Raw genomic sequence first — 14456 nt, 5'->3', positions numbered from 1 at the left:
GTATTGTATTGCACACATGCATAACACACCCATTTATTTGAACACCTCTACCTTCTCTGGAGAGGTTTGCAACAAGGTTTCTTGTTTCTGAAACAAGAAAGCCTGGCTCATGTTTTATCCTAAAGGTGTTTTATCAGGCTGACACCAAGACTCCACACAAAACTCACTCATCTTTATGGATCTTGCTTTGTGCACTGATGCAGAGTCAGGTTGGAACAGGAAGAGCCCATCATACTGTTCCCACAGAATTTGAATCACATTGTCTGAAATGGACATAAAGTGTGAAAGCCTTCGGGTCAGTCCATTTGAACTTTCTAAACAGTGTTCTCCAGCTAATCCAGATGCTGTACTCAGTTCCTACATGCTTTTCTAGTCAAATTCCAGATGTCAGAATGCAAAGGATCCCTGTCAAACATGGGAGCAGAAGGGGAGCATTTCAAGCTGTCTGCAGAACCTCCACATGTAGAAAATCTCTTAATTAAAGATCCTACAGATTAAGGCAATAATGTTCAAAAGTTTCCATAAAACATGCACAGAGGAAATAAAAAAATAGTCAGGAAGCCATGTGAGTAGAACCAAAATAGAACATCCTCTGCCATTAGTTTCTTTCAATGCAAACGTTGGCAAATTGAGAACATATGTAATCATGTAATCAGTAGACTACCATCTAATGGGGGTATAAACAGTGATATGAAGTAAAGGCAATAAAGATTATAATCTGCAATTAAGATTTTATTTCAATTATTTTGTGCTCTGCCTAATCAAAACCAAACTGAGGAACTCCTGCTTTTGTCTGGAAGGACATTAGCCTAATCCCAACACTGTCTCGGCCATTGTTTACCACCATTAGCCTCTTACTGAGGTGAGTTAGTAATGACTCCCGCTGATAAACCCCCCCAGGCCCTCAACTGGCCCCTCCTTTCTGCCCCAGGGCCAGATGGAGGGCCCCTCTGAGGCATGAAGTGTTTAAAGTGCTAAGCTTCAGAATATTTAATGGCACAGGTCCATTCAGATGAGTGTTGCTCAAGGTCTTGGGGCTGTTGCTTTCACACCACACTCACAATGAGTTCACACAGTGATGGCGGTGCTGAATGGTCACACAGATGCTAGGAGGTCTCAACAGCCACTGAACATGAATCTCCTGCACCTGTTGTGTGCCGCTGATGGGACTAAAATACCCCCACTGCTTTATGTCATCGGGAGGGTCATTTTAAAAGTTTTAGGTAGTTTTCCCCAGGAGATAAAGATTGCTTTTCTTCTGTGGTGTTTTTTGAAATGTAGAAGACAAATACAAACTTACAAATAATAATAATAACAATCTCTAATCCTGCTAATTCTAACTACTCTAATGGTTTTAAAAGTGCCTGTATGACATGAAGTGTAAAGTACCAGAATTAGGAATGGGACGTTTATTGATTTTAAGGTACTAAAGTTAATTCAGGACTTGCAACTGTTTCAAAGGTACATGGAATCCAGCATCTACCTGCTTCTGCTAACATTTGCAAAAGAAAATATTGATCTTAGAAGCTCATAATAGTAGGAGGCTGCCAATTGGGTGAAATTTGCTTACCACAATTTTTTTCTAGTTTTTCAGCCGTGGTAACCTTGTTCAAATTCAGTATCTGACAATCTTCAATGATTCAGTAGAAGAAAACTGGACTTCTTCTCTTGTTTCCTAAAGACATTTAAACTCTTATCCAAAAGGTTTCTCCAGTTCTGAACTTGAATGGAGTAAACAGGCTTATAAGTTGTAGTCAGAACAATCATACTAACACGGTCACAAACGGGGTAATTAGTCATTAGTCATAGGCCCTATCCTTTATTCAGCCCAACGTTTGGGTCATTATTACCTGGCAATCCAAACATGTCTCTAAAAGTGCCATTTCAGTTATTTTGTCCCAAGTTGTGAATTGCTGAAAAACCACCTGAAGATACAAGTCAGGGCTGCAGAGTTTAGATTGGGCCTTAAAAAAAAAAAAAAAATCCAACTTGACCCATGGCCACAGACCATAAGCATTGTGTCTGGGCCTCTCTGACCCAACTAATTAACTTTAATTAGATGCTCAGTCCCCAATTAAACTACATGTATTATTTTGTTTCACTTTTACTTTTAGAACACCATTTAGCCGTCCAACAGTCTTAGAGCGACACTGAGGTGGAGTGCCACAGATCTCACAGTCAGACAGTGGGAAATAAAGGGGTGTCCCGTCAAACCATCAGATCCTGAAATCACACATAACAAAACACATAAAACGTGGATGTGGAGTCGATGCAACCTCGTAGAACTTTCAGAAACCCTTAGAAAATGGAAAACCTCCTTCAGCGTGCAAAACAATCATGACCCTGCTAAGCTTTTAGTGATTGCTAAGTAGTTTTGTTTTCCTGTCTTTTTTTTTTCATTCCCTGAGAAGCTACAATGTGTCCCCACCATGCTGTGTGGATCAGCAGTCCTAGTCCATGATCACACCACCACTTTCTTCAGCTGTCAGGATGGAGCAATCTGATTAAAGCTTGCACCATGCTAGCACAAAGCTACCACTCCCAGGTGTGATTTTCAGTACTCTTGGTTAAAATTTCCAGTACAGTGGCAATCCCCACAGCTCCCCTGCTCCCCCATACTGCACCTGGGACCCTTATATGCTGCCACCACAATTTTGTGCACGTCATACCTCAACCACATGTCCCTTAAAATTGTGGAAATGTTCCTGCTCTCAGAGCATCCGTCAGCTGTAGGCTTTAGGAAGAAAATCTGAAAATCCTTTTAGAAAGAACTACAACCTTGTTTCTGTTGTGTGAATGTTCATACCTGAAGTGTGTTATCTGGTTCTCCAATAGAACAATGAGACGATGTCTGACGGCCTCAAACTGCTCCTTCTCCTCCACAGTCACTGTCCCTGTCCCATCAGGCCTGAGGAGACAAACAGCACACCATCAGCTGAATCTGCCACCCTGTGAAAATTTATTTCATCTGCCTTCTCCCAGTACTATCTAGAAACCACTAATCAGAGGCAGGAGAGTTTTAGCTGTCAATCACAATCTCATGTGGTTGCTCATCCTCCCTCTCCTTGCTCTGTGCTGTGCTGTTTCGTGGCATAGATTCATCAAGGTACTGGAAACATTCCTCAGAAAGTCTGGTCCATATTGACATGATAGCATCACGCAGTTCCTACACATCCATGATGCGAATCTCCCATTCCACCACATCCCAAAGGTGCTCTACTGCAGTCGTCCCCGCAGACCAGATAATATATAAAACGGAAATATTTCCGTTTTATGTATTATCTGAGTCTGGAGGATTTTTTATTTTGAAAATCCTTTAATCCGTAAATCTCTCAGTTACATCTTGCGCGCCAACACTGAGCCCACAGCAGCAAAATGAGTAAGAAACAGATCAGATGTCTTTAGAAGGCTTCTTTGGACAGGGGAAAAGGCCCAGAGAAGAGACAGGACAAAGGATTTATCCCGGTAGGTGATTCCCACATTCCAAGCCCGCTCTGCATGATAAGCGGCGTCCGGTTCACCAATGAGGGAATGAAGCTTCAAACTGCTTCGCCATGTAGAGACCAAGCACCCTGTGCATAAGCATCACCAGAGGTGCAAAATGTGGGTATGCAACGCATAGGGGCGCTGTAGTAGAGGGGGCGCAAAAATGATGTGGAGAATTTTTTTTTCTAGTCAGCATTTTATGTACTTAACAGCTGTTTGTGTATGAAATGATCAGTAACAGAGGAACAGCACTGATTAGGCGCCCCTCCTCTCCTACCAGCTGCTATCCCCTCCCATACAGGTAGCTTGGGCAGCGTCCCTTCGACAATGCGCTGAGGCGCGTTTTTTTTTTCTTTTAAATTTGAATTGTAGTAATGCACTCAACAACAGGGAGCTAAAGATGGGGCGGCAGATAAACCTCCAGGGCACAAAACAGAAAACAGAAGAGGGGGAAGGATAAAGATGTTGGAGAGACAAAGAAAAGCTTTTCAAAGTGGTTGAAAGTAACGATACACTAAGTAACGTCAGTGTATCAACAAGAGAGTTGTAAATATTCAAGTTAGCTTAAGCTAGCCTAAAATAACAGGTGGTTCTTGTATTGGGACAATACGGGACAATAAATACGCAATTTATTCCGTATTGCTATAAATGTCTGATAGACACACCTATCACACACATCTCAACAATAAGTATAATAATAATGACCAAAACAAAAACCAACAGAAATATTAGGGTCAGCTAAATTGTCGTTTCGGGACCTAAATAGGAGCCCCCTAAACCACACGAACTGATGCTGTTGTCACGGTTGCCTAGAGATGGTTGCTACGCAGCCGCAGTGAGCTGCTATCAACCCGCGTCTTTATAAAATGTCCACCCAATACTACACCGTCCTTAGAAGCAAAACCTCTGGCAAAGATACAGACGTGAGGAGGAAGACACACATTCCAGGCTAAACAATTACAGTGAAGTTTAACAGGGGCATTTTAAAAAATGTGTCGGCAATATTCAGTGGCCCACAGTGGGTTTGACATCAGACATAATGGATCAGGAGAGGAACCGCAGAACCTAAAGAACCAGACATCAGTCTCTTCATCCCTCAATCATTTCCTGAGACCGAAAAATAATATAGATGTCAATTTAAAGAAAAAATCATACAAATAGATTAATAGTAAATAAATACATATTGTGAAGAGAACATTAAAAACGTTTGTTAGGATTGTGTAGGAAAAATGTTGATATCTTTTATAAATACAGTTTTGTGGTCAATATTATTTCACCATTTTATTAATGTGGGTTGCCAGTTTGGATCAGGTTTCCTATCAAGCTACAAGAATGATAGAAAATAAGCTAACAAAATGCCTCAGACCTGCAGCCCACAGGTGGTTCTAGACAGGCTAACAGAAGAGGCTCTTTAGCTCACTTATACATTAAATGATGAAATACTGCCCCGTTTTTTGTTTCATTCTTTTTTAATTTCCCTGTAGGCAGCAATTTATTCACATACAGTATATGTACATTTATTATTATTGATACTTTAATTAAAAATGAGTTGTACAAGTTTATGTCATGGGGGGGGGTGACATGTTTGTAAGTATGCTCAGAAAGTATGCAGTTGTGCCCCTGAGCATCACTTTGGGTGTCATTGTCTCTCATCACTCCCAGATGGACCGTCTGGTTGCAGAGAAACAAGCTCAGGGCTCCCATTAGCCATTATCATGAGTTAAAATTTTCACGAAAGTAAAATGTTTGTTTTTGTGGCGCATCTGTATCTTATTTTGAAGGGATATGTAAACATTACCATAGTGACCAGAGTCAGAGAGCATTAGGGCAGTGGTCGAGACGAGATGAGAGGAGAAGAGCTTCTGAGTTTTAGATCTGGTTCACATGGCACGATTTAAGGATTGTTGGCCGATTTTCCAGACCTCAGTGACCACAGAGCTGATAAAAGTACAACAGGTTCGATGGGTTCGTGTGTCCAACCACACGGCAGGAGCAACACACCACACAAACTGATTCCACTCAAGAACATCCCGATTCTACAAGAAAATCCTATAAAACCACCAACATATGTGAATTTAGAATGATGACGGATGACAATGTAAAAGCAGTAGTGATAGTTTGTGGACTCATTTTAAGCGAGCTAGTGTCAGCATCAAGTCCTGACTGAATGAAGCCTTATCGTTATAACCTATTTATGTCAGGTTAATGATAGCTGAAACGTTACCAGGTTTATCAACTGTGGTACCAGTTTCGCTGCAGTTCTCCTCATTATCATTTCTGTTGATATTCCTTGTGCAAAAATGCTGAATAAACATTCATGCTGTTTCCACATATCATCTCTGATTTCCACCAAACTCTCGGTTGCGCCATGTCACCTGGTTGGGATTCCCCTCCGCGATTACGTTACCACGCTTTCCGGTTGGCTACCTGTCACGTTGAACAGGTTGCGTTGTCGCTCCCAGTCAGGGAAAATCCCACACGCTGTGATAGTCGGGCCAAGACAATCAACATGTTGAAAATGCCTGATTTTAGATCGAAGCGGTCCCGACGTTCTACGTAACACACCACACTGCAGGATGATCGGTTATGATTATTATTCACCCTCACTCACGCTCCCTCTTACCGGGCCGCAGTAAAATTGTCATTAGCCAAACAAAAAATAAATATGTGTTTTATAAAAAGAAAAACAGGAATAAATCTTTCCATCATGACAGAAACATCTTTCTGTTTCCTTGGTTTGGCTTGACTCCTCTTGTATTTTATCTATATTTTTCTATTTAAAAAATCAACATGTGTAAACTCAAAAACCTGTATTAATGTATGAGGCGCTTACATGTCAGCTTTCATTGTGGTAGCAGACTATGCAACACTAAATTATGAGTTATGTGAGAATGTTATACATTCAGACTGCCTTTGATGTGCCATGCATCCTGAGAAATACAGAACTTGAAACATCAAGTAGCAAAAGAAACAGTCAGGAAAGATTACAGGAATAATCAAAATGATTTCAAACAGCTCAGGGTCCGTCTTTGCCTTCACTTTCATTCTCATTCTTACAAGTAGGAATAGCTTGTTTTCGCCAAACAAACCAATCAATCTGCTACACATTCCAGCAGGACCTCAGAGTCAACCAATCAAACAAGGAGCATCTCCGACTCATCTCGTTCCTCACAACCCATCTGGCTGGCAGCAAGAGAATGCTTCATTAATGTTTTTAAATCCTCCGTTCCCCTCTTGCCTTCGTCTGAATAGGCACTCTGGTGAAAAAGGGAAAAAATGCAATCAGTACTCAGAGCAACCAGCCTTGACTTTCTGGGCTTTCTCTGCGTGGCTGAAAGAGAAAAGCAGCCTCTCTAAACGGCACTCGCGGCTGCCGGAGGGGAGACGCACAGAGGTTGTCTTTTAATGAGTTGTTCTTATAAAAGCCTTCAGTGGTTCAGCCTCTGACCATGGCACCTTGAGTACCAACAACAGTGCTCAGCTTCTGTTCATGTGTTCCCAACTAGCCAAAATCGAAACTAATAGCGGGACAAAAAATGCAGCAGGAAGTTTGGAACACAGTCAGGTGAATTGATGAGATTCTCCATCCACCCAAACATGGCAACAGCACATTTATTCTTTAGCTTTATGCTGAAGAACACAGCAGTGTTTCTGCAACATAGCCGTGCAAAATTGTTTTACTTATCTATAAATGTACTTGCTGTGTTAAATCTGCTTCTGTCAAAGCAATCTGTCAGGAAAAACATACATTAAAGGTTTGTGATTATACATTGGATCATAAACAACGGAAATTTAGCTGAAAAGAAAAATCCAGATAAAATACCAAACTGAATAAAATTATCACTTTCAGTGGAACTAGCATAAAGCTAGTACAGGAACTCGTATATACAGAAAATATTTCAACTTTGAGAAAAAGGATGTGATTGGGTATTCATTAAAACATATTTCTGAAATACATCTAACAAAACGTAACAAATTAGGCCTGTAAAGCTTGTGTTTGGATGGGTGACTGTGTGAGACCACCTTCATCATTCCTCTTCATTTAGTCCATAATGAGAGCAGAGATTTTTTGCACCTAAGCGCCTGTTAGGACATATTATAAAATCTGTTGTTCTCAAAATCTGTCAGTGCGTTACCACTCCCTGAGCATATTGAACAAGCGCTGCTTAATCCCGAGGGGATGTGGGAAGTGTGTGTGTGTGTGTGTGTATTCTGGTTTTCATGTGGAAGGAGCTTTATTTGCTCTGTAACACCCACCCTCTCACCCCCACGTGACTGACAAATAAAAACATGATGGGTGTGCGATCAGTGAGAAGAGCTTGGTAGATGGAGGCCCGACCCCGACTCCAGCCTCGGCCTCGGGCCCTGGGCCTCAGGCACCGGGCCCTCGCAGTTAAAGCCAGCTGTCCTGTAATCCCGGTTGTTCCTGTTCCTCAAATGGTCAGTCTGAGGTCCAGGGTCGGATGTAAAACTGAAAACTGACTGATCTGTTCTACAGCCCTCCCCCATTCTAAACCAGAACAGATTCAAAGTGATTGTTCAAGTTAATGCAGCAAAATCTGTTCAAATTCACTTTAAATAAATCCAACAGCATCACCACATATTTAATGTAAATACATAACTGAACTGTGGATCCACTTTCCAAGAAGATGTTTCCCAGCATACTGTTTGCTTGGGCCAGTCCACACCCACACATGCTAATAGCCAAATGTTGCTTCAGTTTCACTTTCCAGTTTAGCTTGGAAAGTGATGCCAGCAACAGAAATTCAGGGGGAAAAAATGACTCATCAACCTACAATAATGTCAGAGAGTATAAAAACTGAAAATGTAGAGAGCTTTCCTTTCTTATTTCTATTTTTTTGTTAATTTTGTTGTAAATAATAAGCTACAGCAATGTTTTTTCTGACTAAATCCCCATGGAGCGGAAAGCCTCATTGAGCTTTTAATAGGTGACTAAATGTTGTCGAGAACAAAACAAGTCAAGCAATCACATTTAAAAAAGGTTTGACAAGTCATTTTATGAAGTTTTCCTAGAAGCCATGGAAACCCAGACAAAGAAAGAATGAAAACAAAAGCTTAGAGAACTCTCCTCATCAAGGTGTGACGGTGGTTACTCCAAACAATTGGTTGGAAGACGAACACTTTTCCATGAAAAAAATGAGCTCATCAAGAGCTTTCAAAATGATACACGAAACTCAATTTGTGCCCCAAATGAGAAGCAGCCTTCACCTCCCAGCAATCGAATTACATCGGAAAATAAATAGCTGAGGGAGCCGGCTGGCAGAAAGCCAGAGGCAGAGCGGCCGGAGCTCAGAGAAACACGGCACAGCGCAATGTTTGGTTTGTTAGCTCTCACAGCAGAGCGGGGAGCGACAGCTTGTTGAGGATCAGACACATTGTTGCTGCTAAATGAAGCGATCATGTTGTAGGCGAGGCTGCTGTCAGCAAGCAGCTCAGGGGACTCTGGGTGGGGAGGCTGTCAGCCTGACAGTCAGCGTCTACGCAGACTTCTGTTAGTGTGTTTACATTGGTTGGTGCTGGAGTGTAAATGATAAGAACCGTATCCTCCTGCGGGTTCCATCAAGCCCTTTGGCTGTTTGTTGCAGATGGCAGCTGATTGGAGCCGTCAGCAGCGAGGCTCGGCGAGCGCTGTGGCACAGTGCTGGGTGTGGATGCCACTTCACCTTAAGAGGTGCAGAACGGAGGAGATGCTGAGTGGCAGGTGATCTTATGCGTCACTTTCCTCCTCCCAATCACCTCTGTGGATGCAGCGAGTTGATGTGTGCAGGGCTGGGGGAGGTTAAACCCCTGTCACATCCTGTGTCTGTGTGCTGTGGACGGTCCAGAAAACAGAAGATCTGACTTGACATGTGAGAGGGAGGAGAGCAGCTTCTCCTGGCTCCCGTAACGCTCCTTTAACCCTGGCTTCAGTTCAAATGCAGCCACCTCCTCAAACCTCCACCCTGCAGCACGCTCACTCACATTTAGCTGATCAGCTCCAAACTCTTCATGCTTTCAAATAACAGCCTTTAATAAACTAATAGTTATCAGTGGAATCTCCCTTCAGACAACCAAGAAGCATGACAGTTGTGTCTAACAGACCCTAATGATGAGCAAAGAGCAAAAACAGTAAAAACGAGTTAAATAAAAAAAAAGACTAGTAAGTAGCTGATACAGCTGGTTTATGCATAAATACATAAATGAAGGAACAAAATGAAGTGCAAACACAAATGTGTTATGACCTTTTGCTTAATGAGGACAACAACATTAAGCAGAAGGCCTACAGAAAGGCCATGACAGATCATGACAGGAAGGTTTTTGTCTTTTTGATTTGTTCGTAAAACAGCATTTAAAAGAATCAGTAAATAACTTAGTGACTTGCTTTCTAACTACTTTTCCAGTTCTGCAAACTGTAAAATAAAACTGTAATAAAAAGAAAAATGATCACAGAAAAAGGTGATCAGACAAATTAGTATAGTTTTCATTTTTATTTTCATCTTTGGAACAAGATGAAAATAAAATTGAGCAACAGTCTGTGGTGTAAAAGTTAAATGTAAGTATGTTAAAGTATGTTGTCTTAGTCTAGTTACTGGATTATTGAGCGCACCTGAATATAAGCCACACCCACTAACTTTGAGGGGAAAAAAACAACATATCTGCCACCCTGATCATTCCTGGAACTTCTTTGGGAATGTGTTTATCTTCAGTCTCATTTCTGCAACAGTGTCTTCACAGAACCACCTAAAAAAATCAACCCTCCAGCTGCAGCTGATCCAAAACACTGCTGCTAGTGTTCTGACTCAAACCAGGAAGAAAGAGAACTCCACCCAGTTCTAAAGTCCTTCAACTGAGAAAATAGACTTTAAAATGCTGTTGTTAGATAATAAATAACTGAACAGCTTAGCACCACAATGCATTAAAGCTCTGTCGTTGTTAGATCAACCTTCCAGACCTCCCAGGTTTTCTGGTTCTGGTTCTGCTCTGCATCCCCAGACCCAGAAACAAACATGGAGAAGCAGCATTCAGCTTCTATGCACCACAAATCTGGAACAAACTTCCAGAAAATTGCAAATCAGTTGAAACACTAATATTCTTTAAATCTAGACTAAAAATCCACCTGGGTTGCTTTTGAACCATAATAAATGAAACATTAATCAACATTCTGATGTGTAACGATGCCACTTGGAAAAATTTAATATTTCAATTCTTGACTTTTGTTTTTATCATGTAAAACACTTTGAACTGCCTAGTTGCTGAAATATTCTATACAAATCAACTTGATGATCCCACTATGCTGCGTCTGATGAACAGTGTGTCCCTTCATGCTGATGGACAGTGTCTGATGGATGCGTGTCCCTCCATGAAGCTGCTGCTGACCTGCAGAGCTCTCTCAGTTCCATGTTGCTGCATCCTTAATGAAGGCAGGAGCTTTAAAGCAGATCTTTCCTCCCAGCAGACTCACTGATTGGTATTCTGTTCTACTAGATCTCGTTGAAACGTTTCCTACAAACAGTAGCCATGAAACAAATGTCCTCCTCTGGACTCAGGACCTGGGCCACGGTACCGGCAGGAAAGAATTCACTTCTCACAGGAAGGCTTTGTTTTCCTTTTTTACTATTTAGAGGAATTTGTAACAGATAGGCCATAGCAATGTGTGTGTTGGGCTTTATGTGGGTCAGATTTGCTGTTTATGTGGGTGAAGAACTGAGTGTCAGGAGCCACATTGCGGGTTCTGTGGGCCATGTGCACGGCATGCATGCGGCCTGTATTTGTGTGGGTCGAACGCATTGTTCTGGCTTTGTGCGCCACCAGGATGAGACGATCTGGGGATGTGGTTGTGTTTGTGTGAGTCAGATGCAGTCAGTGTTTTTGTGCATCCCTGCTCTCACACACACTCTTCCTCAGTCTCTCTATGGTTGTCGCTCTCAGTAACACATTGATCTATCTCTTCGCCACACAGCAGCCCACCTTTTCTTGGTAAAAAGTTGAATATTCGCCGCACCGCAGTCTTCAAAGTGTCTGAAAAAGGAGCGGCTTATAGTATGGAAATTGCGGTAGTTGAACAGAAAATGTCCCACTAGTCCCAGTTTCTACATGTGTCCTGATACATTAGGGAGAAAGTTTAGCACCATCTGGATTTTCAACCCAATCAACTACTGGTTAGTAAACTGACCAATGAAAATTCAGCTAAATTTTGGTCATTTAAATAACTGTTAGGGGCATCAGTGTATCGGTAGCTATAACTGTAATCTACTCACAAAATATAACCTGACTTCTTAAAAGAGACTAAATTTCTCCTAACAGCAGAACCAGCGAGCTGCATTGTGGTCACTATTAGAACTGTGAAAAGGTTTTTGTATCTACACTTATGTGAATATTACTTACTACAAAGCTAATTGAAATGATTAACAATTAATCATGACGGCTACTAAGTTTTGGAACCAAACAGAGAATTACACACAAGTATAGTATAATATTGCCTGAATGCATTTGACAAGTTTTCTTCAGTGGTTCATTCTGTTTCTCCTCTCAAAAGAACCCTCCAGGGAGTTTTGCATTTCTACAATTAATTCTTTTTTCTTGTCACCATTACGCCTGCCAGCAATCCAAAATCTCTGTGCCCCCCTTCTACACCCACTCAGGCGAGTCCTGAATGAACATTTATTCAAATTAGAGCTCCAACTGACAAAAAGCCAGTTCCAGTAATCCCTCCCGCCCCGCGTCGGGTAATATCTAATGATTAACTGAAGAAGCTAATCATTACACTTTCTAATTGACTAAATGAGTCAACAAAGAGAGAAAGCACATATATCAGTAATTACCTGCTTGTTAAGAGCAGAGGGGGGCAGGAAGTGAAGAGGAGATTCAAGCAGAAGAAATGATGTTAAACAATGTGAAAAGCAACCACTGTAACTTTGTACTGGGCACTTTGTTCATTTCAGAGCTACCATGCATTTTCTAAAAGTAAAGTTCTTCTAAGAACTGATTTTATTCATTACTGCAATTTATATTGCATTTTGCCATCATATAAACAGAAGTCTAAAGTCAGGCTGTGCTCATAAGCTGGCTGTAAAAAGGTTGTATTTTTGGATGTTGATTGGAGAGTAGATCAACGTTTAGACACAGAATCACTGTTTAGACGACTGCCAAGACACCTGTAGTTGCCATGCCAGGGCACTAGATGGCACTGTGGTTTTAGTATGTCGTCAAATCACTTTGACCAAGTCACTGTGGTATCTGTATTAACCTCAAAGGTCATCTCTATGACACACGGATAATCTGTATGAGAGGATAAGTCAAACTGAACGAGTCAAGCAGCTCACAGCACAATGCATGGTTTTGTTGTTTTCTGCCCATGTATGCGTAGAGCAAACTCTGCAGCCGTGAGTCCTGTAGATGTGTGCTTTCACATCTGTACATCGCACCTCTGCCAGAGATGTTCCATACAGAAAAGATCCACTCTGAGACCTTCAGTGTAAAAGAGAGGCTGGATCTCAACTAAGAGGTTTCGGTTTCACTGAAAACCCGCTCCATGTTAACGGGACCTAATTCACTTTATTGGTGAACCAAAAAAGTTCCTGTGAGCATTTGGTGAAATGACATCATAGTTTTGAATGCAAACTATACATGGCATCAGAATTGTGGGGACTTTAATTTGAACACAGACTTGTAGTCCAATTCACAACAAGGATTTTTTTTTTAAGTTTTAGACTTAAATAAGGTCTTGATTAGTATAATCTCAGCTACTTAACTTGATTTCAGTCCAGTTCAAAACTATATGTTGTATTATCTGCATTATGCAGGTTTTCAATGTGTTACCCAAACTTCCTTCACATGGATGGAAACGTGCTATTATAAAACCTCCATATAGCACCTTTGTATTTTAATTGCGCAATAAGGCTGCATGTTATAGGACAACAGAAAATATATGATAAAGTTGATGAATGTCATGGTGACACTATGACTTCTGATAAGCAAACATACAACTAAAAAAGTCCTAAAATCTTATTATGTATTTTTATTATGTGTTGAACATAAACACAGATCAGAGATGGCAGATGATCCAAAATAAAAACTCATCATATATGCAGTGGTGGGCAGAGAACCCAAAAATTATACTCAAGTAAGAGTAGCACTACTTCAATATATTTTTACTCAAGTAAAAGAAAAAAGTATTTGGTAAAAAAGTCTACTCAAATGCTGAGGAACTGAACAAATGATCAATCATTTAATATGTAAAATTTACATAATCAGACAGACCAAAATATAAAGTAAAGTGGAAATTTTGTATGTTAAGGACAAAAAGGACAATAATTCTTATAAGAAAAAAATAACAGTCAGGCAAAATAATTTTTTTCCAAATCAGTTTCTTTCAACATAAAACTTATGAAACTAACAAAAACTGCAGGTGTGTGTCTGTGTGTAGTGAATTTTTGGTTAAAACCTGTTTGTTCTTCATTGAGTGGGTAGAAAATCCAGAAATTTTACTCATGTAAGACTAGATAAAATTAATCAAGTAAAAGTAAAACGTGCAGCATAGCAAAAATACTCCTAAAAGTACATTTTTCTAAAACGTTACTCAAGTAAATGTAATTGAGTATATGTAACTAGTATCTACCAAATTCTGGATATATAAGAATAGATCTGCTCTTTTGGTAAGGAAACAATTCAACTGTAATATCCTAATGCTTCCATAAAACACTTCAACCAACATTAGTGACAATGTTAGTGGCATGAAGAGCCTGAATGAATGGTACTTATATAGCTAATATATATTGCAGTCCAAGTTGTGGTGTTAATGTTGTGTACAGTGAACTCAGCACTTTTCCTTTTGTACAAAGATGTTACCATCAGTAGTAACTGACCTCATGCAAACAGTCCTCAGTATGAATAATGAACTTGTACTTAACTAACCACAATGATTTTCTCACACCCATTAGATAGAAGTGAAATGTTGGGAAAAACAAAAA

At 40.6% G+C, this 14456-nt stretch overlaps 1 protein-coding gene across 11 annotated transcripts in view; it reads right to left on the bottom strand.

The window, feature by feature from the left end:
- Nucleotides 1–14456, bottom strand: part of cadps2 (Ca++-dependent secretion activator 2) — a 142634-nt gene that overhangs the window by 66255 nt on the left and 61923 nt on the right. For all 11 annotated transcript variants that reach the window (XM_028040865.1, XM_028040960.1, XM_028040875.1 and 8 more), the window contains exon 14: nt 2807–2908. In XM_028040865.1, coding sequence (XP_027896666.1) covers nt 2807–2908 — 102 coding nt within the window. The remainder of the gene's footprint in view (nt 1–2806; nt 2909–14456) is intronic.

Source organism: Xiphophorus couchianus, chromosome 2 (assembly GCF_001444195.1).
Source record: "Xiphophorus couchianus chromosome 2, X_couchianus-1.0, whole genome shotgun sequence".
Lineage (NCBI taxonomy): Eukaryota > Metazoa > Chordata > Actinopteri > Cyprinodontiformes > Poeciliidae > Xiphophorus > Xiphophorus couchianus.
The sequence above is the reverse complement of the archived record's forward strand: the minus strand, read 5'-3'. Positions and strand labels throughout refer to the sequence as shown.